Consider the following 24,641-nt stretch of genomic DNA (forward strand, 5'->3'; position numbering starts at 1 on the left):
TCTAAGCCAGGCACTTGCCGGAGTATTCCTTGGCCTCTGGCCGTCTCCTGGGTGCCAGTTAAGTCTAGAAACCTCCCCAGGACAGGGACTGGCTGCTAGTCCGCTCATCCACCTCACAGCCATTTGCCAGGGCCCGGCTGCCCCCACCCCAGAACCCTTTCATTCGATCTTCCACTCAGGAAACACTTACTGTGGCTTTGGGGCAGCCACAGACCAGGGTGACAGAGACGAGCAGGACAGGCCCACAGCCTCTGCCTGGGGAGCCCATGGTACCATAAGTAGCTCAGATCAGGACAGCTGCCTGACCTACATTGAGAGCTAGCTGCTGGAAACTTCTGTCCTCAGGGCCTGCCCAGGCCAGACCCCGCCTCTGTCCCCTCACTAGAGGGTGGGTGCCACAGCCAGGTGGGTCCTCCGCTGGCCCTGGAGCCTGGTTCCAGAGGGCAGGCCGGGTGTGACCCTAGGGGAGGCTGGTTTGTGGAAATGGGGTCAGCCAGGCCTCTCCTGCCCCTCCCTCCTGCTCCCTCCTCCTCCTCTGTTCCAGGGTCATGTTCAGGATGGACCCTCTTCTAGGCCAGGGAAGGGGGCAGGCAGGTGGACTAGTCCTGAGAGGGAAGAATGTGTCCCCCTAACTGGACACAGAGCTGTGAACTCTCAGGCCTCCTGACTTACTGCCCTTGCAGCCCTGCTCCCCTGACTCCCCGGCCCTCCGCCTCAGCTCCTGCGCTGGGACACCCCTGCATCCAGTCCTCGGGGAGTGAAGGAGAGGGGCCTGGGGCCACGGGAAACAGACAGCCGGCAGGCACCGTCTCATCCCCCACCCTGCTTGGTGTGCAAGGCCCCCTGGGCAGCTCTGCCCGGCTGGGATGTGGGGGCTGCGGGTGGGGGTGCACGACTGTGCAGTGCAAGAGCGGTGCAGACAGGACAGGAGGGTTCCCGTAATATCTCCTCCTGGGTGTGCAAGGAGAGAGCCCTGTGGAGGCTGACATACGTGTCCCCCGTCCATCCAGGTGCGTCTGAATTCCCTCTGGCGGTCCGGGGTGAGGTGGGCACTCGGGGGAGAGAGAGGACAGGGTCCATTGTGTGCAGTCTCCTGTGTGTGTTCAAGGGGGGGGGGGATCTCCGCAGGGAACAGAGAAATTGGCTTGGGTGGCCTGTGATGCCTGCGTGTGCGCGTGCACGGACTTGGGTGCGGGCCCAGCATGTGCAGGGCGAGGGCGTGGGTGCGGCTGCAGGGGAGTGGTGCAGGTGCAGGGGAGTGGTGCGGGTGCATGTGCTGGGGAGCGGTGCGGATGCAGGGGAGTAGTGCGGGTGCATGTGCAGGGGAGCGGTGTGGGTGCAGGTGCAGGAGAGCTGTGCGAGAGCCATGCGGGTTCAGGGGAGTGGTGCGGGTGCAGGGGAGCCATGCGGGTTCGGGGAGCGGTGCGGGTGCAGGGGAGCGGTGCGGGTGCAGGGGAGCGGTGCGGGTGCGTGTTCAGGGCGCGGGAGCCGTGCGGGTGCAGGACGCGTGCAGGGCGCGTGCAGGGGCGGCGGGCGCGGCGGCGGCGGCGGCGGCGGCGACAGCCGCGCCCGCGCTCCCCGCGCGTAGGTGTGCGGCGCGCTCCTGGCGGGGACAGAGCGCGCAGATCTCGCGTGCGCTCGCCGCCCGGCGCAGCCCAGCCCGGCCCCCGCCCGGCGCCGCGAGCCGAGGTGTCGCCCGCGCCCGCGCCCGAGTCGCCGCCGTGCCCGCGAGCGGGAGCCGGAGTCGCCGCCGCCCGAGCGCAGCACAGCGCACGCCGAGCCCGTCTGTCGCCGCCATGGCCACTACGGTGACCTGTACCCGCTTCACCGACGAGTACCAGCTCTACGAGGATATTGGCAAGTAAGAGCCGCGGCGCGCGCGGGCCGGGCAGGGACCCCCGGACCCCCGGACCCTCCTCGCCGCCGGCTCTGGGCGCACTGCGGCCCCGCGCGCCCCCGGCTCCTCCCGGCTAGGGGCCCGAGGCGCTCGGCCCCGCGCGGCCCCGACCCCCCGGGCCCCGGGCCAGGCTGCCGGACCTCGGCGCGCGCAGCACCGCCCGGCCCTGTTCGGCGCGGCCGCCCGGCCGGAGGCCGGCGCTCGGGGCGCGGGGCTCGGCGCCGCGGGGGCGGCAGCAGGTGTCCCCGGAGCGCCGGGCAGACGTGACGCATTTGGCGGCAGGAGGTCAGAGAGGAGCGGCGCGCGGGGGCGGCCGCGGGGCCTGGAGCGCGGGGGAGGGGGCGGCCCTGGCCTGAGGGTCGCTCCCGACGCGGGCCGCGCTGTCCCCACCCCCCACCCGGCGGCCGGGCGCGGGGGCGGCGAGACCGGCTCGGCGTCTGCTCCTCCGCGTGGCTCCATCCGCGCGGGGGGTGCCCGCTGCGCTCCGGGCCGCGTGGGAACGGCCTCTGCCGTGGGGCCCCCGTGGAGTCGCGGCTCTGGAGGATTTTCCCCCAGATTCTTCTGGAAGGAGGAGGCAGGGGAGCCGAGGGGCTGAGGTTGGGGAGCTTGGCGGATCCCTGGGGTGGAGATGACGGGGTGCGGTGGGGAGCCTGACGGGCCCCCTGATTTCAGGGTCATCGAAGTAGGCGGAGGGTGTATTTTGGAGAGTTATTGACACGCGTGCGGGGGTGGGGGTGGGTAAAATGGGGAGGGGCTTCGAAAGCTCGGTTCAGGTGGGGCCTCACCCCTGGGGAACAGGTGGCCCCTGGACTCTAGGTGGGGTGTCCCTGGACTCTAGGTGGGGTGCCCTGGACTCTAGCTGGGGTGCCCCTGGACTCTAGCTGGGGTGCCCCAGGGGCTGCTCTCCGCCCGGGGTGAATCAGGGTGGCTGCAGCCGGCCTCCCTGCGCCGGCTCCGGAACTCCTGAATCCCTAGGCTCCAGCCCCGCGCGCGGCCAGAGCCCCATCTTCCTCCGTCGTTCTCCCGCCCTCCCGCGTGGTGGGGGCGCTGGCGAGGTTTCCTCTTACACATCCAAAGGCAGATCCTTCTCTGAAAAGGGTTCCTGATGGTGCTTGTGTTGGTGAGGGGTGTCGATGGTTGATGATTGTGGGTGCTGATCTGGGAAGAGAGTGGGGCTGTGCTGATTATCCTGTGCTCCCTGCATGTGGGGGAGGTTGCGGGTCAGGCCTGAGGGCTGGTCAGCTGGGTGGAGGAAACCCCAGGCCAGGAAACCCCTGGCCTGGCCCTGGGGGGCAAGGCCATGCCCTGAAGGCCCAGAAACTCCTTTCTGTCCTGTGGGTGCTGTTTGGGTGCCCGGCCCCTGGGGCTGGAGGACCTGGAGAGCGGAGCAGAGGCAGAGGGCCAGGGAGGGTCCAGCACACCCACCGTGTGCAGTCCTGAGGCCCTGAACACGGGCCTGGAAGAAGCTGGGTCGAGGCAGCAGGCTAGGGAGTCTTCAGAGGGCTTGTTTTCCCAGGAAAAGGGGGGCAGTGGGAGGAAGCTGTCCTTTCTGGGGGACTTTCTCGTTGTTTCTGTGCTGGCCCTAGAGCACATGGACCCTGAACCAAGTGCCCCTGGGCCCCTCTCCTCAAACTGAAGCTGGCTCTGCCTACCCCTGCACTTTTCTGTGGCCTCTGAGGGTCTGGCATTGTGGAGGTTGGACCCCCTCAACTCCAGGCTTGCAGTTCCGGCAGCCACGGATTATCCTGGGCACTGCCGCCCACGTCCACACGGGGAATGGAGGTCTCTGGGCTGCCCTGGGCAGGGGCCAAGAGGGGACCTCACAGTGGAGGCCAGCCCCCCACCCCACCTGGAGCAGCTTCCAGAAAGGAGCCACGTGGCTGCCGTGGTGTGTAGCCAGGGGGCTGGAGAGTGAGTGGGTGAAGCACCCCAGTTGTGGGGCGGGGGGCAGGTGCCTGGGAGGAGAAGGGAATGTACCCCAGGACCTTGGGCCGACCCTCTGGGGCTGGGAGGGTTTCAGTCTGGCCCAGCATTCCTTCGTGGAGCACCTTAGGCACCGGGCCCGGTGAGGGCCTGTCACAGCCCTGCTGGGGCATCCTGGGTAAGGGAGGCCAAGCAGGTGCAGGGGTGGCTGCAGGGGGCAGGGGGGCTGGGGTCCAGGCGGCCATGTTGGCCGGTTGTTGACAGCGCCTACCCAGGGCACAGTTGGTGCTGCTTCCCGGCCTCAGGTGGATGCATCCAAGTTTATTTAAAGCCGCAGCCCCTGGCACCGGACGACGCTGAGCTCTCTGCCCGGGAAGGACCGGGCCACAGGCCCACAGCTGCCCGGTGACGTGGCCACCGCCGCTCCCCTCCCTGCTCCGGCCCCTTCCCTGTCTGCCCTTCTCCCCGGCTGTGCTCAGGATCCTTCCCTGGGGGCCTGGGGATCTGAGGACCAAGACAAGCTGTTTTCTGGGGCTCTGACCTGCCTTGCTGGGCAGGGTGGCCACACTGGGCCAGGGCTCCTGAGTCCTGGGTTAAGAGCCCCCTTGAGCCGGGGGCCCCAGGCAGGCACACAGCAGGGTCTCCAAGCCCTTGGCAGTGTTAGTTTTATTATGTTGTGTAGATTTTAAAAATTGAGAAAAATTCCAGGAGTAATAAAGTGAGCGCCTGTGCGTCTTCCACCGAGAATCGAAAACGTTACAAGTGCGTGTTCCGTAACCGCAAGTGAGTTCTGCAGATCTCACGGAAAGGCACGGCAATTCTAGGTAACCACCAGGTCGCTGGTGTGACGGGAGATCTTCGAAAATCTACACACGGTAACCGCGTGAGGTGACGGCTGTGTTAGCCTAACGCAGGGATCATGCCCTGATACACACTTGGGCACCAGATCCGTATACTCACTCGAGGTTTTGTGTTGATTACGTCTCAATAAAGGTAGAAAACGAAGTGGGATTTGTTCTCCAACCACAGTCACGTATCTGGATTTTATCCTTCCCAACTTTCTCACTCCTTTACACTCAGGTATAAGGCCCACGACTAACGCATAGTATTGTCTGGTGTGTTTTAACTCAACCGCAACAGTTCTGACACGTGTTTTCACTCCTCTTGGGCCTGCTGGCACCTGTCGCACTGATGTGTTGACCGGCCATGGCTGCTGGCAGGAGGCATGTCATAACCACTACCCTCTGCACGGAGGCCTGCGTGGCTCCCGGTGGCCTCTCTGTCCAGTCCCGCGGCAAGTTTGCTGGTGGGAGGGCTTCTGTAGGATCTGTCCCGGCCACACTCTCCACATCCCCCTGTGCGTCTAGCCCCTCCTGGCATGCTGTCGCTTGTCACTGGCAGATCTTAGCTGTTTGACGGGTGGTTGGGTAGGAAGAGGTATTTTGTGTTCGGGGTCCCAAATCTGCCACTTTGCGGGGGGGTCACCTTCTTTAAAATACGAGCGATCTCTCCAGAAAAAGTAGAAGTAGCTGCCGTGAGGTTTTGGTTTCAGGGTCTGGACGCTCCAGACCCTGGAGGGGTAGGGTGGCCACTACCTGGTGGGGTAGGGTGACCCCTTTGTAGCCACCTCCCAAGTGCATGTCCCCGATTCGAGTTGAGTGGGAAGCTGCCCTCCCGCCCCATTTTACAGACACAGAAACATGGCTCAGGGAGGATGGGCGGCTGGTCCCAGCGGTGAGGAAGGCTCGGTCTCCAGGCCAGGGCTCCCCACTCCTCCCAGCACCCCCTGAACTTTGCTAGGCCCAGAGCCAACCTTGGTGTGTCCTTGACCCCATGCAGTGGAGAGCAGCCCCTGTCCTGGGGTGTGCACTCCCCCGCCCCCCACCAGCGGGCCTTCCTCTGCACACTCTCAACCAGCAAGTGACCCGCTAGCAGGTTCGTGGATAGACAGGACGTTCAGAGCAAACGGATGGCTGAGTCTCCTGAGCTCTGAAGCCGGGTGGGCTCCCTGGAGGAGGAACGACATGTCTGCTCTCTCACGCCCTCCGGTGAGCGTTTCCAGCCTCAGTGCCTTTGCTCATGAGCCTCCTCCCCTGCTGCCCAGCCCAGACCCCCACACATGGGCAGCACCCCCCCCACCCCCCTCAGGCTACAGTTGGGCCCCAGGCCCCTTCAGTGCCAGGCCTGGCCACTGTACGTTTGAGGGAGGGGTGAGTGAACTGGGCCTGGAGCTGGAGTCTCAGCTCCAGTGAGGGTGTTTAGGAAAGAAGTCACACACGCTGAGGTTGCTGCAAGACGCACATGAAGGTGACGCTCGTTTGGTTACTATTGAACGGTATTTTTATACCATAACCTACTTTGCTGGGAGCTAAGAATACACCACACGCTCGCTACCTGCACTTTCTCTCCTGGTGACAGGCCCAGTGGCGAAGTGGTGCTTGTGACATCAGCCAGCTCCGTGCAAGGGGTGGGTGCGGCGACCTTTCCCCCATCACAGCCGAGGCGGGCGGAGGCCGCAAGGGCCCGGGTGGGGATCCAGGCGGTGGGCCACCTTCTGCTCCCCGTGGAAGCTCGTGACCCTGCTCGGTTCTTTCCACCGGCTGACTCAGGGCCGCTTGTGGTCTACTCTGACCCTCGGCTTTTCAGGATGCTGCCCATCCTCAGCAGGCTGTTCTTCCAGCACAAGCAGTGCCCCCTGGCTCCTTTATGAAAAGCCACTGTTTCCTTTGGTCCCACAGCACCCGATACTCTGCCCCTGTTTGGGACCAGCAGGGCTTGAAATTTTATTTTCTTAATCAAACAAACTGCAAAGGCAGTATCGTCTTATGAAGAGAATAAATACATGAGTGTGTGCAGGAGAAGTGACTCTTTTACCCCCGCTTTCCTCCATGCCCCCAGGAGCCTGGGCTGTGCACGTGTCTACATGTGTGTACGCATACACGTGTCGCACGTATATCTGATTTTAAAACACAGATGGCATCACCGTAGATGTGATTCTGCATTCTGTTTGCCCCTCACACCTTATGCTGACCCGAGTCACTGTTTCCCTCCAGCTCGGGGCTGGCAGTGCCCTGAATATGGAGGGTGCGGTTTCCTGACGGGCATGACGGAGGGATGAGAGGGCCCTGTGTTTGAAATCGGGGCTCCCAAGCTTAGCGGGGTGGGGGGGAGGGCATGGTCATTGTGCATGAATCAGAACGAGGGTCATCTACTCTTCAAAAAGAACCCAAGAACAGATTCCTCTCCTCTTGTTACTTGAAGAATCGTCCAAGCGCCTACGGGAGAGACACATATGTCTTCTTCTGCCTAAAAAGGCCCTGTTCCCTGAGAGTCCTTGTTGTTCCCCCGGGATTTAACAGGTGCCAAACAGGACAGTCCAGGCGGAGGTGACATGAGCAGGCTGTCTGCTCCTTGGACACGTCCCGTGCCCCCCTCTGCTCTCCGAGGCCACCTCCCGGGCTCAAGGCAAGAGATGTGGCCTTTCTGGAGATTTCAAATACATGTTCACAAAATTGAATTCCCTCTTTCTCTCCCACAAAAATGGAATCTGATTTTTAAAGCATCTTTCACAGCTGCGTGTCACTTTGTTAGTGTCGAAACATAAAAATACATTATGTATCAACTTGGTTTTCCGAAAATTATCATATTGGCATATTACATAGAAATGTATATTTTATTCCTATAAAAATCTGAATCTACTTAAAATAAAAACATGTCAGAGTGGCATTACTCGCTGCCAAACCTCGGGGCCTTTCGCCTCCTAGTTTGGAGGGTTGCTGGCCTGGTCAGTGGCTGCGGCTCCTGGACGTGATTCTTTCTGCGTGGACATGAGGGTCCTGACGTAACTAAGGCTCGGGTTCTTTGTGAAGGCAGATACAGGCTTTTGTTGAATTCTGGAACAGATTGGCAATAGCTGGGCGAAGATGGAAGAGAATTTTGTGGAGGAAATGTAACCACGTGGTCATACGGGGGCGTGGACGGCGGAAGGAGGCGCCAGCGTTACTGTCCTGCCGGAAGGGCCCATGTCTTCCGATGTAACGCCCTCCCCGGGGTCCAGCCTGTCCAGGCTGGTGCCCGTTTCCAGAGTGAAGCTGAGGGGCACCCCTGCCTCTGTGTCACCCGGGACCATATTCCAGGACTGAGAGCCGTGCCGGCACACAGTAGGCGCCCAGAGGAACAGTCTTGAAGGCTGTGGCTCCTTCCCAGGCGAGTGGAGGCAGGAGGGGCCGCTGGCCTCAGCAACGCGCAGACACCTGGCTCGAGTGGCCGCCTGTCTCGTTACCTGGCGAGGTGCGGCCGCAGGGCAGGCGTCTCTGAGGTGCTTGCCACAGAGCTGATGCCACAGCTTTGCTGTGTTCTTTCCACGTCTTGATAAAGTTCTTCGTGTGGCTCTTGTTCTTGTGTGTTGAGGTGCAGCCTGGTCCTCAGCGTCGCTGGTTTGAGCCAGGCCATCTGGCCAGCGCTTTCTGGGGAAAGAGCGCTGGTCTAGTTAAGGGTGCACCTGCTGAAGAGAGACCAGAGCGGTGGTTCCCGGCTCGGCTGCATGTTGGGGGCCACACCCCAGCCCAACTGACGCAGACACGAGGGGGACAAGGTCCCAGCGCTGTCGGGTGGGCAGCACAGACACAGACCTGAGGCCAGGCCCAGGCCCCTCCTCCCTCCCTCGGCTCTATGACTGTGGGTGTGGAGTTGGCCTTCTCTTCTCTGTACACTCAGCCATGTTACTCCTGGTCCTGTCTGTCTAGAGCAGCACTCTCTAGAAGAAACAAACTATTGGAGCCACAGGTATAAGTCATGTGTGTAATTAAAAATGTCCCTGAGTACTTAAACAGGTGCAAGGAAGTTTAACGATAGATGCATTTAATTCAGTGTGTCCAAAGCATTACTTCAACATATAAGCAATTCAGGCGTTATTGTGAAGTATCTTACATTTTTAGAAATATTATGCATTTGCAATCTGTCGTGGACTTTACATTACAGCACGCCTCAGTTTGGGCCAGCCACGTCTTGGGTTCTTACGGGTTCTCGTAGGCAGAGACCGCCATGAGAGCAGTGCTGGTCTAGAGCTTCAAGCTCATTCACTTACTTATCTTGTAGTTCTCCTGGTTTCTGTTGCCCTTCCTCTGACTCATTCATTCAGGAAGTGTGCCCGCACACGTGCCTGTTCACCAGGTGCTCGCTTGGCTCTGGGGCGGCAATAGTGAGCAGAGGGCACTTGCTGCTGTGGAGCTGTTGGTGGGGGAGGCACGTTACAGACACATGACATGACAGGGTGGAAGGTGACCAGTACATGTGCCCTGGGGGTAATTACAGAGACTCAGGAGCGCCAGTCAGGAGAGGAGACTCATTGCTAAAATCAGGAATGAGGGGTGCCTGGGTGGCTCAGTTGGTTAAGCATCCCACTTCAGCTCAGGTCACGATCTCACGGTTTGTGGGTTTGAGCCCTGAGTTGGGCTCTGTGCCAACAGCTCAGAGCCTGCTTCAGATTCTCTCTCTCCCCCTCTCTCTCTCTGCCCCTCCCCACTCACTCTCTATCTCCCTCCCTCTCTCTCTCTCTCTCAAAAATAAACATTTAAAAAATTTTTTAAAAATAAATGTTTTAAAGTATAATAAATAAATAAAATCAGGAATGAAAAAGGGGACAATACAATGGACCCTACAGAAATAAAAAGATGCTAGGAAGTCCATGAACAACTGGGTGCCAAGTTGTATAATCTAGATGGAATGGACAGATTCTTAGAGAGACACAGCAACTGAAATTGACTCAACTGAAAATGACAGAGACTCATTAATAGGTGAGAAATTCTGAAATGTCCCACGAAGACATTCTGTTAGACATTTAAATAAGAACTAATAGCAGTCCTTTACAAATTCATTTAAAAAACAGAAGAGGAGGGAATTCTTTCCAACTCATTCTATGAAGCCTGTAATACTCTGATACCAAAACCAGACAAAGACCCCACAAGAAAGAGAACCATGGACCAGTGTGGATGTAGATCCAACATCCTTGACCAAAGACTGGCAAAATGAATCCAGCAGCATAGACAAAGGTTATGCCTTATGAATGAGGAAAGTTTATTCCTGGATGATGGAAGGTTGGTTCAACATACAAAATTCGGTCACAATACACCATATTAATAGAATAAACAAAGAAATTATATGACCATCTCAGTAGATGCAGAGAAATATCCAACAAAATCTAATATTCTTTCCTGTTAAAAACAGTCCACAAACTAGGAATAGACGGGAATGTCCTCAACTTGATAAAGGGCATCTATGAAAATTCCACAGCTGTCATATTTAATGGCAAAAGACTGAGTGCTTTGTCCCAAGGTCAAGCTCAGGTCAGGAGCAAGACAAGGATGTCTGCTCTCTCCACCTCTATTAAACACGCTACGGGAGGTTCTAGCCAGGAGAGTTAGGCAAGAAAAAGAAATAAAATGCACCCATATTGGAAAGGAATAGGTAAGCGTATCTTTGTTTGCAGATGATGTGATCTTGTGCGTACAGAATTGCCCAAGGAAGTCCTGGGAGAGTCTCTTTGCGTTCAGCAAAGTTGCAAGATCAAGATACAAAATCCATATTTTATTACACTAGCAGTGTTTGGTCTCAAAATAAAATTAGGAGTTGGGAAAATTCCCTTCACAATATTATATAAAAGGACAAAATACCTAGTGATAAATCGATAAAAGGAGTGCAGGAACTTGGACGCTGAAAATCACAACCACTGTTTGAAGAAATTTGAGAAGACCCACTAAATGGAAAGACATCTCATGTTCGTGAACTACAAGACTGAATATTGATAAGGTGGTGGGATGCTGCAAGTTGACTGACAGATTCCCTGTGACACCTGTCCCGGTTCCCGCTGCCTTTACTTATGTATTTATTTATTAAAGTTTACTTATTTATTTTGAGAGAGAGAGGAGGACAGAGAGAGCATGCAGGGGAGGGGCAGAGAGAGGGAGAGAGAGAATCCTAAGCAGGCTCCACACTCAGCACAGAGCTTGACACGTGGGTCTCAATCCCATGAACTGTGAGATCATGACCTGAGCTGAGATCAAGAGTCTGATGCTTAACTGATCGAACCACCCAGGCGCCCTCCAGCTGCCTTAAAAAAAAATCGACAAGCTAATCCTCCTAAAATTCATAGAAAAATGCAAGGAGAGACCCAGAAAGAGCCAGAACAATCTTGAACAGGAAGAATGATATGGGAGGACTTACACTTGCTGATTTTAGGACTAGAGGCACCTGGCTGGCTCAGTTGGTGCAGTGAGTGGCCCTTGGTCTCGAGGATATGAGTTTGAGCCTCACATTGGGGGTAGAGATTACCTAAAAAACTCCTAATTATACAGCCACGGCAACCAAGATGGTGTGGGTACTGGCATAAGGACAAACACATAGATCCGTGGAATAGGACTGAGATTCTGGGATAAACTTATGCATCTGTGGTCATTAGATTTTGACAAGGGCAACAAGACATTTCAGTGGGGAAACTGTCCAGCAAACGGACAGTTGGGTATCCACGTGCAAAAAAATGTGAAGGTGGAGCCCTACCTAAAACTGTGACACCATCATCTCAAAATGGATCATAGACCTAATCGTAGGAGCCAAACCCATAAAATTCTTGGAAGAAAACACAGGAGTAAATCTTCGTGACCTGGAGTTTGGCAATGGTTTCTTAGATATGATGCTTAAAGCACAAGCAATGGAAGAAAAATAGGTAATTGTTGTTAATCAGCATGAGAACGTTTTGTGCTTCAGAGGACCCTGTCAGGAAAGGGACAGGACGGAATGGGAGAAGGTGTTTGTGAATCACTCATCAGATGATGAGTTCGTATGTAGCATAGTCCAGGAACACACTACCAAGCAGTAAGAAGGCAGACAGACAAACCAGTCAAAAAGTGGGGAAGGACCTGAGTAGACATTTCTCCAAAGAAATGCACGCAAAGATAGTCATTTGGGAAACACAGTGGTACCACCTCGCTCCCCTGGGATGGCTAGGCCCACAGAGGCAAGTAAGAACATGCACCAGCCAGGATGCGGGGTCAGGACCCTCATTCACGGCCGGTGGGAATGCAAAATAGTGCAGTTACTATGGAAAACGGGTCCTCAAAATGTCCCATTCCCGGAAATGTGCCCAAGAGCCAGGGAAGTGCAGGTCCGCACGGAACCTTGCTCACAGCAGCAGTGTCCCTAAGAGCCAAAACGTGGGAGCAGCCCAGATGTCCCTCAGAATGTGTAAGGAACACGTGTCCTATCCACATGCTGGGATGTCATTCAGAAGTAAAAACAGAAGAGTTCTCATAACCGCTGACACACGGTCCTACCTGGGCGAATGCTGAGAACGCACGCCCCTTTACCTGAAGCTTCCAGAGCTGGCAGCTCTGTGGGCACAGAGGGCAGAGCCCGGGCCTGGGGGGGGGGGGGCGGCGGGGGGGCAGCCGCTGATGCTGTTGTAACCTATAGACTGCGGTGACGGACGGACGCCTCTGTGAATATAGTAACAGCCATTGAATTACACACTTTAAGTGGGTGAATTGTTTGGTACATGAATTATATCTCAATAAAGATGTTTAAAAATAAATAAAACCGATGTAGAAAAAGAAAAGAAGTCTAGCATCTGGCTCTCAACACTCGAATCGCTGAGAAGTAAGATCAGCAGTGAGAGTGGCTCTGGCTGGCGGCTCCCTGGCACTGTCGCTGTGATGTCAGAGGCAGGGCCGTGGCCTGCCCGCTCGCTCCCCCCCAGGGCGCCTGTGGAGGCAGCAGAGGGTGGAGGCCCGGGTGGAGGCTGGGAGGGGCAGAGGCCAGAATGCGAGACCTGCCTCTTCCTCTGTCTCTGAGACGGAGCCCAGCTGGCGCTGGTCCATGGTGGGTTCAGCAGACAGTGGCAGCATGACAGGGGATAAGGCCCACGCGCCTGGTTCTGGAAGGCTCCCCTGGTAGCAGGGAGGCTGACAGGCGTGGGCGGCAGAGGGGAACAGGCTGTCAGCAGGGTTGGTGGTGACGGGAGGGCTGGAGCCAGACGGACAGGGAGCCGAGTCCCCAGGTCCTATTATTCCTGAACATCTGCCACCTGGGTCAGTCCTCAGTGGGTTCTCTCCTTTCTCTCTGCCTTTTCCCCTCCTGCTCCTCCCCTCCCCGCCCCCGCTTTCCTCCCTTCTCCCCCCCCCCATCCCCGCAGGCACCTCTGGGATGGGTGTGACCCCTGCCTGCCTGGGCACGGAGGGTCCAGGAACCCCCAGCCCTCCAGGAGCAGGGCCTCGGCTGGGGTGCCCTGACAGAGTGCAGGTGTCATGAGGGGTGCCCTGTCCATGCTCACCTCTTTCCCACCCAGCGGGGCCTCTCCTGCACCTCCCTTAGAGGCCAGGCTCTTGCCGGTGTGGCTGATCGGCTTGGGGCCCGGGGCCCAGATTCTTCCTGTGTCCCTTCTCCTCCCTGCCCTGGAAGGGCCCCCCGCCTTCTGCACCCCACCCCTGGTCCTCAGCACCCCTCAGAAGGGAGCAGGGAGTGTGGAGGGCTGGCCACGGGGCTCCTGCCTCTGTGCTGAGCGGCAGGACGTCTGCATCTTCTGTGCTGTTCCATCTCAGGGTACAGGGGGCCTTCAGCCTCAGTCCCCATGGGGGTGAGGTCTGCATGAGGCCCCCTGCCCAGCTCCAGGCTCTGCCGCCAGGGGTCCTGGGCCCAGAGCAGGGACAGGGCCGAGCCCAGGCTTTGCACAGTGAAGGGGGTACAGGGCTCCACAGGGGTGGGAGGAGGACATTTCTGGGTGGGGAGGGCGGGGTGTGGAAGGGTCATGTCAGACCCCTGGTTGTGGCAGCAGACTGAGGGGAGCCAGCCACGTGGCCACTCGTCCCAGGCTGGGCCCTCCCCGGGGTCCCCCACGTGCCCTCCGGAGGCCTCTGGTGACCCCAGCATTTCCGCGGGGGCTGTGGGGGGACAGCTCAGCACCAGGGAGGGGGCCTGCGGGACGCCCCGCTGCAGCATGACTGGCCCCTCATCTGCCCACACCAAGGAGGGGCCAGCGGGGCGTGCTCTCCCAGGGAGGGGTCCGCCACCCTGGACCCTCGTGGAGCTCTGTCTCCAGATGTTTGTGTGCAGAGGCCCAGGTTACTACACAGACCCTTCTTCAAAACCTGGTGTTGATGAGAGCATTACGAACACCAGGTTCTCTCTGTTCTTAATGATTTCCCAGAGATTAGGCCGCGTTCCCGCCAGGTGCGTGGGGACGTGCATGCGACACAGGGCCCCCACCTCACCACCTTCGCGCTCCAGTGGCAGTGAGCACATCCATGCTGTGTGCGGCCACCACCACCGTCCATCCCTGGACCTTTTCCATCCACAAGGAGGCTCTGTCCCCATTAGACACCAACCCGGGTCCTCTCTGTCTCTGTGGACTGGACCCCTCTCCGGACCCCACGGAAGTGGACCCCTCCAGCGCGCGTGTCCTTCTGTGTCTGGCTCCTTCCACTCGGCATCAAATTCTCCAGTGTCAGAGCATCCTTTCCTGTCAAGGCTGACGATGCTCACACATTCGTGCACACACACACACTCTCTCTCCACATTACCTTCACCCCTTGTTTGTGCACACAGCTTCCTCCCCTGTCAAGGCTGACGGTGCTCTGCTGTCCGGATGTACATGTGATGTGTGTGTGTAGGGGTATGATGTGTATATGGTGCATGTACATGTGATGTACGTGTGATGGATGCTGTGCATATGGTGTACATGTGATGTGTGTGTGAAAAGCGTGTGGGAAGCGTGTGTGGTGTGTGACGTATGCTGATGTGTGTGTGATGCATGGCAGACCGTGCATGCCCCAAGGCAGCTGAGACCCTGCCTCCCTGACCTCCTGCCCCTCCTCCGACGGCTGTTCTACGAGCTGCCCCGGCAGTAACTGCAGACCAGGCTTGCCGGTCTGACTCTGTTCTGTCCCTGTCCCCAACTGCCTGCGCTAGGTCGCTGGGTGGCTGTGGCTTTGAAGAGCTGCCTTTGAAGGTCGCTCTGTGGAGCCCCGGCCAGAAGAAGGTCCCAGGTGCCGTCTTGTGGGGAGATACCACGGTGGCTGTGTGTGAATCTAGCCGTCCTGTTTTGTCCAAGTGGGTTTTTGCATCTGTCCTCGGTCACACTTGACGGGGCATTGACACAGACGTCTGTCTGGGGAGGAGTGGGGGCAGGTGTGGGTGCACCGAGCTGAGCTCAGGCGTGCTCTGGGGGCAGCCCCTGGGCGTGCAGGAGGGAGGTGGGGGCACAACCAGGGTGGGCCAGGGCTGGGAGTGCCCTCTGAGAGGTTGGCAGGCTGACCCAGGCCCCAGGCCTGCAGCCAGGCAGGCACGAGCAGCTCCTTGTCTGAACCTCCTGCTCCAGAGAGGACTGAGCGGCTCCTGGGTGAGACCCTCCTTCCTCGGCCGGGCCTGGTGGCTGCTTCTGCGGGACAGCGCCTGGCACAGAGGTGACGCTGGAGAACTGTGTCTGCGGTGAGGCAGGCAGTGCCGGGAACCCCCTGGGCTGAGGAAGCGACCTGCCCGGGCAGGGTGGCCACCTGCACCTGCTCCCTCGGGGCCTGTGGAGGGCAGAGATGGTGGACGCACCCTGGCCGGGGGGCCTGGTAGACACACCCCACTGCAGTTTTCCTTTTGTACCCGGCTTCTGAGAGGGAGGGCCTTTTGGGGCTCCCATGCACCCCGCCTCAAACTACCCCCTGAGAACCCATTTGGAGAGGCCATGGACAGCTCCCACAGTCCCCCAGGTGAGCCCCGCCAAGACCCAGGCCAGATCGCGCCTCCACAGCCACTCTGTTCTGAGAGCTTCACGAGTGACTTGGTATTTACTTCCTTCCCGTGATATGTTCCTGCTTTAAAACATGGAAGTGTTTCCAGTTGTCGGTGAAATGGCTTGTGCCGTCTGCCCGAGCCTCGGGGAAAGTGGGGGCCCAGGGGTGCCACTGGCTTTGTCCGGGGCACGTGTGTGGCGGGAGCAAGGGTGGGGTGCGTGTCCCTGTTGGGCCAGGGCCCTCCCTCCGAGTCGGCGTCTCCTAGCGGGAAACAGGAAGAGTGTAGGTTCTAGGAACGTCCGTGGTCCTCAGTGTCGGTGACTCAGGACGAGCGGCCCTCAGACTGTGGCCATGAGGGGTTTGCCCGGCACCTGCTGCACTCAACTGGGGAGTGGGGGTCCGGCAGCCAGTGTGTGCAGGCCGTTCTCAGGCCCAGTGGTCACTGGTGCTCCCCAAGGACGGCTGGGCTCACCCTCGGCACACAGGCAGGACCCCCTTGTCCGCAGTCTCCCGCCCTCCCTGGTCCTCACAGAGCAGATGTGGGGAGGGGTGCGGGTGTCCCCAGGCCTGGCTGGGCTTTCCTGTCCTGTCCCAGTGTCGCTGCCAGGTGGCTCCAGCCAACGATCGGCTTCCGGGGTGGCTGGAGTCCCGCAGTCTGGGTCCAGGGAGCGGGGAGGGGAGACACAGGCACGTCCTTGAAGCGTCCGAGTTCACTCTAGGGGACAGAACAAAACTTGTCTCCCAAGTGTGTGACCCTGCTCCCCAGGTGGGGACACAGAGCCCTGTGTGGCGAGGGGGTGCTGCCCTCAAACGGAAGCAGCTCCCGCAGAAAACAGCTCCAGTCCGACGGATGGTGAGCGAGGGCGGAGGCAGGCAGCACAGGGAAGGGGCCAGCGGCCCCTGCAGCCCGTGGAGGCACGGACACCGTCACACGAGAGCTGGTGTTACCTCACTCGAGTCCCACTCGGGCTTCGGGTACACCAATGGTTCTCCCGGCTGGGCCCCCGCCAGTCCCCAGGCTCCGCGCAGGTGGACAGAGGCCACAGCCCCTGCTCTCGGCCGTCCACGACGGGGTCAGGTGGTGGCACTTGGGGTGTGCGGAGGGGGCCCCGCCACTCCTGTGGTCCCGCTGCAGGCTGCCTGGCAAGCACTCACTGGGGCCAGGTGGGGCAGGTGACAGTGTGGTCCATCCCTGTGGTGTTCATACGCCTGCTGTGTGGCCGGCATGTAGAGACACCAGTGCGACCTCAGCCATCTCGTAAAGTTCCAGAGATTCAGCTGGGGTGAGCCAGACCCCGAGAGACCCCGGACGGCTCAGGGCCCCTCCTGTGTGCTGGTCACGGGGCTGCCCTACTAGGCTCTGGTCCCAGGACTCAGCTTCTCTGGCTCCATCCCCCAGCACATCCAAGCCCACCTCCTCCCCCGTCCTTCTTGAGCCTGCAAAGGGCACCTGAGAGGTGGGTGTGCAGGACGGGTGGGGGTCTGCGCTGGCCCCTGCCTCTCAGTGCCATGACCTAAACAATGCATTCCGCATCCCCAGCCAGCCCCACCCAGTGCAGGGTCCTGGGAGCCCAGAACTGTGGAGGGCAGTGCACATGTGGGGGGGCCCAGGGTGCTGCCTGCACCAGGGAGTCTGTGACACCTGCATAGCACCCTGCCTCCTCGTGTTGTGGGGGTCCCTGGCCAGGCTGGGGCTTTGAGGCTCCGATATGAGGCTAATTGGTCAGTGGCATAAGCTTTTCTGCATGTGGTTGGAGAATCCCTCCCTGACCCCGTGTCATAAAGATAGTTTTCTCTTTCTCCTTAAAAAATCAGTGGACTGTACTTTTTAAAATATTTTTTTAATGTTTATTTAGTTTTGAGAGAGAGACAGAGAGACACACAGAGAGACAGAGTGTGAGCAGGGGAAGGGCAGAGAGAGAGAGGGAGACACAGAATCCAAAGCAGGCTCCAGGCTCTGAGCTGTCAGCACGGAGCCGGACACAGGGCTCGAACCCACGAACCCCAAGATCATGACCTGAGCCAAAGTCGGACACTTAACTGACCGAGCGATCCAGGTGCCTCAGGACTGTACTTTTTAGAGCAGTTTTAGGTTTACAGGAAACGTGGATGGGAGGTGGGCCCCCTACCCCACCTCCTCTGTGGCCCCAGGTCACGTTCCTTGTTACAGGTGGTGACCAGTATTGCTACGTCACTACTACCATCTGCGGCTTCTGGGGCGTTTGCTTCTGTGCAGGTGTACAGGATGGCGCAGGGGTGGGGTCACAGTACAGTTCCACAGCGTCGTGACTGCACGTCAGGACCTCTGCTCTCCCCGAGCCCCCCGAGTCCTGGGTGACCACTGATTATTTTACCGTTTGTATAACTTTGCCTTTTCCGGAATGCCTTCTTGATGAATCACACGGTATGGAGGCTCGCACGTGGAGCCTTCTTTCACTCCCCGATACGCATTTCAGGTTCCCCCAGGTCTCCATGGCTCATAAGCTCATTTCTTGTCGGTGCTGGATAGCGTTCCTGTCTGGAGGGACCACAGTGCATTGTGTCCACCTGCTGAAGGCCGTCCTGGTTGCTTGCACGTTCTGCTAACTGTGAATAAGGCTGCTGTAAACATCTACAGGCAGGTCTTTGTGTGGACGTAGCATTCAGTCCTTTGGGAAAATACCAAGCAGCTCAAGGGCTGCGTCCCATGGGAAGAGTGCATTTAGTTTGTGAGGAACCATCAAACTGTCCCCCAGGTGCCAGCACCAGGCCGTGTGCCTGCCAGCAGCGTGCGAGGTTCCTGCTGGTTGGCATCCAGCATTGGGTGTCGTCGTCGGGGTCCTGGATCTCGGGCTATCTGATCCACATGAAGTGCAATCTTGTTGTCGTTTTAATTTGCGTTTCCCTGACAACACATGTTTGTGGGGCATCTGTCCACATGCTGACTTCTGTCTTCTGTCTTCTTTGACAAGGTGTCTGCTCCTGCCTTTGGCCTATTTTTCAATTAGATTGTTTGTTTGCTTATTGTTGCATGTTAAGAATTCTTTGCATATTTTTCGCGGCAGCCAGCTGGCTCAGTCAAAAAAGCACGCGGCTCTTGATCTTGGGGTTGTGAGTTCAAGCCCTATGTTGGATGTAGAGATTACGAAAGGAAGGAAGGAAGGAAGGAAGGAAGGAAGGGAAAAGAAAGAAGGGAAGGAAGGAAAGGAAGGAAGGAAGGGAAGGAAGGAAGAAAAGGAAGGAAGGGAAAGAAGGGAAGGAAAGGAAGGAAGAAAGAAACTTAAAAAAATTCCCTGGGGGGCTCCTGGGGGGCTCAGTCGGTTAAGCGGCTGACTTCGGCTCAGGTCGTGAGCTCACGGTTCATGGGTTTGGGCTCTGTGCTGACAGCGTGGAGCCTGGAGCCTGCTTCAGATTCTGTCTCCCTCTCTCTGCCTCTCCACCTCTCAATTTCTTTCTTTCTCTGTTTCTCTCAAAAATAAACAAACAGTAAAAAGAAAGAAGAGAATCCCTTGTGTATTTGGAATAGAAGTCTGCACCCGATGTGTTTCCTCCTCTCGTCTCTGGCCCATCTGATATCTCCCTCACTTCCATAGGGCAGGAGGCTCTGATCCTAACCAACCCTGTTTGGTTGGTTGTTTCTTTCTTGGAAATGCTTTTGGTGATGTATCTGAGAAAGTCATTGACAAGCCCAAGGTCACCTAGGTTTTCTCCTATGATATATTCTAGGACTTTTGTCATTTTGCCTTTTACATCTAGGTCTATGATCCATTTTGAGTTAATATTTGTGAAAAGTGTAAAGTCTATTCTAGATTCATTTGTGTGTGTGTGTTCCAGTCCTTAGTCTGTTCAAGCTGCTGTGACCTGGGGGCTTATGAAAAGTTATTCCTTACAGTCCTAGGGGCTGGAAGTCCGAGGTCATGGTGCTTGCAAATTTAGTGTCTGCTGAGAGCCTTCTTCCTACACAGGTGCCCTCCCCGTGTTCTCACCTGTGGAAGGTGTGGAGAGGTCTCTCTGGGGTCTCTTTTCTAAGACACTGGTCCCACTCATGTGGGCTCTACCCTCATAACCGAATCACTCCCCCAAAGGCCCCTCCTCCTAGTACCATCACCTTGGGAGTTAAGATTTCAACATGTGAATTTGGGCAACACAAACATTCAGACTATAGAAGAACCTTTTGTTGAAAAGACGGTCTTGGGGCGCCTGGGTGGCTCAGTCGACTGAACGTCCTACTTCAGCTCAGGTCATGATCTCGTGGTCCGTGAGTTTGAGCCCCGCGTCGGGCTCTGTGCTGACCGCTCAGAGCCTGGAGCCTGTTTCGGATTCTGTGTCTCCCTCTCTCTGAACCCCCCCCCCCTTCATGCTCTGTCTCTCTCTCTGTCTCAAAAATAAATAAACGTTAACAAAAATTAAAAAAAAAAAAAGAAAAGACGGTCTTTTCTCCATTGACTTGCCTTTCCTCCTTTGTCAAGAATCAGCTCTATTTGTGTGCGCTATTTCTGGGCTCTCTATTCCATTCCGTTGATGCATTATGTATTCTTTCACCAAAACACACTCTCTTGATTCCTGCAACCTCGTAGCAAGTCTTGAAGTCAGGTAGTGTCAGCCTCGGACTTTGTTCTCCTCTGATCTTGTGTTGGCCACTCTGGGTTTTTGCCTCCCTATAAACTTTAGTATCAGGTTTGATTCTTTTTGGGATTTTGATAAGAATTACATTGAATCTGTAGGTCAAGTTGGGAAGAACTGACATCCTGATGGTATTGAGTCTTCCTATCCATGGACATTGGTTATCCCTGTCATTTGGTTTGATTTCATTCATGAAAGTTTTGATTTTTCTCCTATAGATCTTATACATATTTTGTTACATTTATACCCAAGTATATTTTTTGGTAGTAATGTAAATGGTATGGTGTTTTAAATCTCAAATTCTACTTGCTCATTGCTGGTATGTAGGGAAACAATTAACTTTTGTACATTAATCTTGTTTCCTGCAACTTTTCTATATTGTTAATTCCAGGATGGTTTTTCTTGTCCATGTGGGGGGCCTTCTTCCATAGACAATCATATCATCTGCAAAAAAAAAAAGACCGTTTTATTTCTTTCTTCTCAGTCTGTACACATTTTATTTCCATTTCTTGTCTTATTGTATTAGCTAGGATTCCCAGTATGATATTAAAAAGGAGTGATAAAAAGGGACATCTTTGCCTTGTACCCGGTCTTACAGGAAAAGTATCTACTTTCTCTCCAAAAGTCTGAGGTTATTTGTAGGTTTTTTGTAGGTGCTTTCTATGGACTAAACTGTGCCCTGCTCCTCCAAATTCATAAGTTGAAGCCCTAACCTCCAATGTGACTGTATTTCAATCTTTCGGAGGCAATTAAAGTTACTTGAGGTCATAAGAGTGTGTCCCTGATCTAATAGAATTAGTGTCTTTATAAGAAGAGACACCAGAGAGTTCACTTGCTCTCTCTCCATGTGCACCTACTGAAGAGAGGCCATGTCAGCACACAGTGAGATGGTGGCCACTTGCAAGTCAAGAGAACAGAGCTCACGTAAGAAACCAAACCCTGCTGGACCTTGATCTTGGACCTCCAGCCTCCATAACTGTGAGAAAATAAATTCCTGTTGTTCAAGCCACCCAGACTGTGTGACATTTTGAACTAATACAGTGTTTATCAAGCTGAGATAGTTCCCCTCTGTTCCTAGTTTGCTGAGTTTTTATTGTGAATGGGGATGTATTTTGTCAAGTGCTTTTTCTGCATCTATTGATATGATCATGTGATTTTTCCTTTTAAATCAGTTGATGTGGTGGATTATGTTAGTTGGTTTTCAAATACTGAGCCAGTCAACCATGCATACCTGGGATAAATGCTTCTTGGCCATGGTGTTTAATTCTGTTCATACATTGTTGGATTCTATTTGCTAATATTTTGTTGAGGATTTTTGCATCTGTATTCATGAGAGTTATTGGTCTGTAGTTCTCTTTTCTTGTAATGTTTTTGGTTTGGGTAATGATGGCTTCACAGAATGAGTTAAGAAATATTCCCTCTGCTTCTTTTTCTTTTCTTTTCTTTTCTTTTCTTTTCTTTTCTTTTCTTTTCTTTTCTTTTCTTTCTTTTCTTTCCCTCCCCTCCCCTCCCCCCTCCCCCCCCCCCCCCCCCGCTCCTAGATTGTAAAGAATTGGTATAACTTCTTGCATAAGTGTTTGGTAGAATTCACCAGTGAACCCACCTGAGCTTGGTGCCTTCTGTTTGAAAAGGTTATTAATTATTGATTCAATTTCTGTGACATATACAAGCCTATTGAGATTGTTTCTTCTTGTGTGAGTTTTGACAGACTATGTCTTTCAAGGAATTGGTCCATTTCATCTATGTTACCAAGTTTGTGGGCCTAGTATTCCTTTACTATCCGTTTAATTTCTGTGGGGTCAGTAGTGTTGGCTCCTTTTTCATTCCTGATATTAGTAATGTGTACTCTCTCTTTTTTTTCTTATCCTGGCTAAAGGCTTATCGATTTGATCTTTTCAAAGAATCAGGTTTTAGTTTCATTGATTTTCTCTATTTCCTGTTTTCAATGTCATTGATTTCTGCTCTTTTATTATATCTTCTGTTTACTTTGGATTTAACTTGGTCTTCTTTTTCTAGTTTCCTAAGGTGGAAGCTTAGATTATTTATTTTAAGTAGTCTTTTCTAATATATGCATTCAATGACATTAATTTCCATTAAGCACTGCTTTTACTGTGTTCCACAAATTTTGTTAAGTTTTCTTTCATTTTTCATTTAGTAAAAATATTTAATATTTTTTATTGATATTTCTGCTTTGACCCTTGTTAGTTTTGGAAGTGTGTTGTTTAATCTCCATGTGTTTGTCGAGTTTTCCAGCTATCTTTCTGTGTTTCTAGTTAAATTCCACTGTGATCTTAGAGCATTCTTAGTATGATTCTGTTCTTATCAATTTGTTAAGGTGTGTTTGGTGGCCTAGAATGTGGTCTGTCTTGATGAATGTTCACGGGGGCTTGAGAAGAATGTGTGTTCTGCTGTTGCTGTGTGAAGTCGTCTATAGAGCCTTCTTAGATCCAGTCTAGTGATGGTGCCGATGAGTTCAGCTATGGCCTTCCTGGTTTTCTGCCTGCTGGGTCTGTCTACTACCTATTTTTTTTTAATGCTTATTTATTTATTTGAGAGGGACAGACAGAGCCTGAGTGGGGAGAGGGGCAGAGAGAGAGGGAGACACAGAATCTGAAGCAGTCTCCAGACCCTGAACTGTCAGCATAGAGCCTGACATGGGGCTTGAACCCATGAGCTATGGGTTCATGATCTGAGCCAAAGTCAGATGCTCAACGGACTGAACCACCCAGGTGCTTCTGGGTCTGTCTACTTCTGATAGAGGGTGTTGAAGTCTCCAGCCATAATCGTGGATTCATCGACTTCTCCCTGCAGTTCATTCAGTGTTTGTCTCACGTGGTTTGGCTCACTCTCTTTGGGCGTGTACACATTAAGGCTGTTATGCGTTCTTAGAGAAGTGACCCTCTTATCATTGTGTGATGCTCCTCTTTATCCTGGTAACTATCCTGCTCAAACCTGCTCTGCATGAAATTAACATGGCTACTCCTGCCTTTGTGGTTTAGCATGGGCGTGGCTTAGTGTTCTCCCCTTGTTTTTTTCACTGTAGTAAAATATACATAAAGTGTACCATGTAACCATTTAAATGTACAGCTCAGCGGCACTAAGTCCATTCACAGCATCGCATAACCACCACCGTCCATCTCCAGAATTTGTTCATCTTCCCAGAGTAATTCTGCCCCATTAAATAATCCCAGGGTGTTCCTCCCACTTCAGACCTCCTCGCATCCCTGGGCTGGTGCTCACCCTCTTGTTCCCGTCAGCTTTGCTGCCTGAGCCCTTCAGGAAACTCCTCAAGGATGTCTGCAGCCTGTACGTCCGGGACCCAAGGGGTCCCAGCTGTGGTGGGGAGGGGTGGTGGGTCTGGGCAGTGCTGAGGGTGGCCGTGTGAGCCATGGGACTTAAATCAAGCAGTATGGACACGTGCCAAGGCCAGGCTCTCATCATCTGTGTAGGACTGTGCGAACTTGATGTGACTGTAGAAAGTTCCGCTGACTAGTTACCATTGTGCTTACTTACAGCTAGATCTTGTCAGGGCGTGCAGCACACGTGGTCAGGGGGCCCTGCAGGGTTCTGACTCGGAGATGTGCCCACAAGACTCCCAAGTGAAGCGTGTTTGGGTATGTGTCCGCAGGTGGGCTGGGGGCGTCGGCTGGCTGGCGGGGGGCATTTCTGCCATGTCCCCGCCATTTCTTTCTTTGTGGATGGACTCGTTCAGAAGACGTCTGTTGCTGGACTTCAGTGGGCCACACAGGGTTTCAGAAAGGGGTCAGTATGGAGGCCTTAGACTAGAAGTTCCTCTGCCCCCAGTCCTGGCCTTCATGAGACTTTTTGAATAAAGATTCTGTGGTGAAATAAGTCAGGGAAAGGCTGCATCTCATACTCCTGAGTTGGAAATTCACAGTACAGATTATGACCATACTAAGGCCCTGAGAAGTCCTGCAATAAAAAAGAAAGAAAGGAGGGAGGGAGGAAGGAAAACACTGTTTAACATACTGGTTCCCAAACCTATTTGCCCACAGAGCCCCCCTAGTACCTAACATGTGTTAACATCCTGTGGAGCTAATATTTGAGGGACATAATTTGGGAAACGTTTGCCCGGTGTACCCAGTGGCAGACTCCATAAGGTAGAGTCAAGGACCGGCATGTATGTGTGTTGGATTAATTGTGTGTCCTCAGGATTTGTATGTTGGAATGCTAACCTCAGTATCTCAGAAAATGTCCTTGTTTGGAAATAGGGTGGTTGCAGATGTGATTAGTTAAGATGAAGGCACCCTGGTGTAGGACGACCCCTCATCTAATATGACTGTGTCTTCTAAAAAGGGAAATTTGGACAGAGGGAGAATGTTACGTGACCATGAAGGCAGAGATCAGGGTGATGCTTCTACAAACCAGGGAGCACCGGGTCCCCAGCAAACCCCAGGTAGCTGGGGAGAGGCCTCAGGAGGAACCAG

At 54.8% G+C, this 24,641-nt stretch overlaps 1 protein-coding gene across 10 annotated transcripts in view; it reads left to right on the forward strand.

The window, feature by feature from the left end:
* Nucleotides 1-1,691: 1,691 nt before the first annotated feature.
* Nucleotides 1,692-24,641, forward strand: part of CAMK2B (calcium/calmodulin dependent protein kinase II beta) — an 81,540-nt gene continuing 58,590 nt past the window's right edge. For 3 of the 10 annotated variants that reach the window (XM_086697185.1, XM_086697186.1, XM_086697191.1), the window contains exon 1: nt 1,693-1,861. In XM_086697185.1, coding sequence (XP_086553311.1) covers nt 1,797-1,861 — 65 coding nt within the window. In that variant the 5' untranslated portion in view covers nt 1,693-1,796. Of the gene's footprint in view, nt 1,862-24,641 lie in introns of all 10 variants that reach the window. The other 7 variants (XM_086697192.1, XM_086697193.1, XM_086697188.1 and 4 more) reach the window with 6 other exon arrangements.

The sequence above is a fragment of the Puma concolor genome, chromosome A2, assembly GCF_028749965.1.
Source record: "Puma concolor isolate L17-30 chromosome A2, mPumCon1.1.hap2, whole genome shotgun sequence".
Classification (NCBI taxonomy): domain Eukaryota; kingdom Metazoa; phylum Chordata; class Mammalia; order Carnivora; family Felidae; genus Puma; species Puma concolor.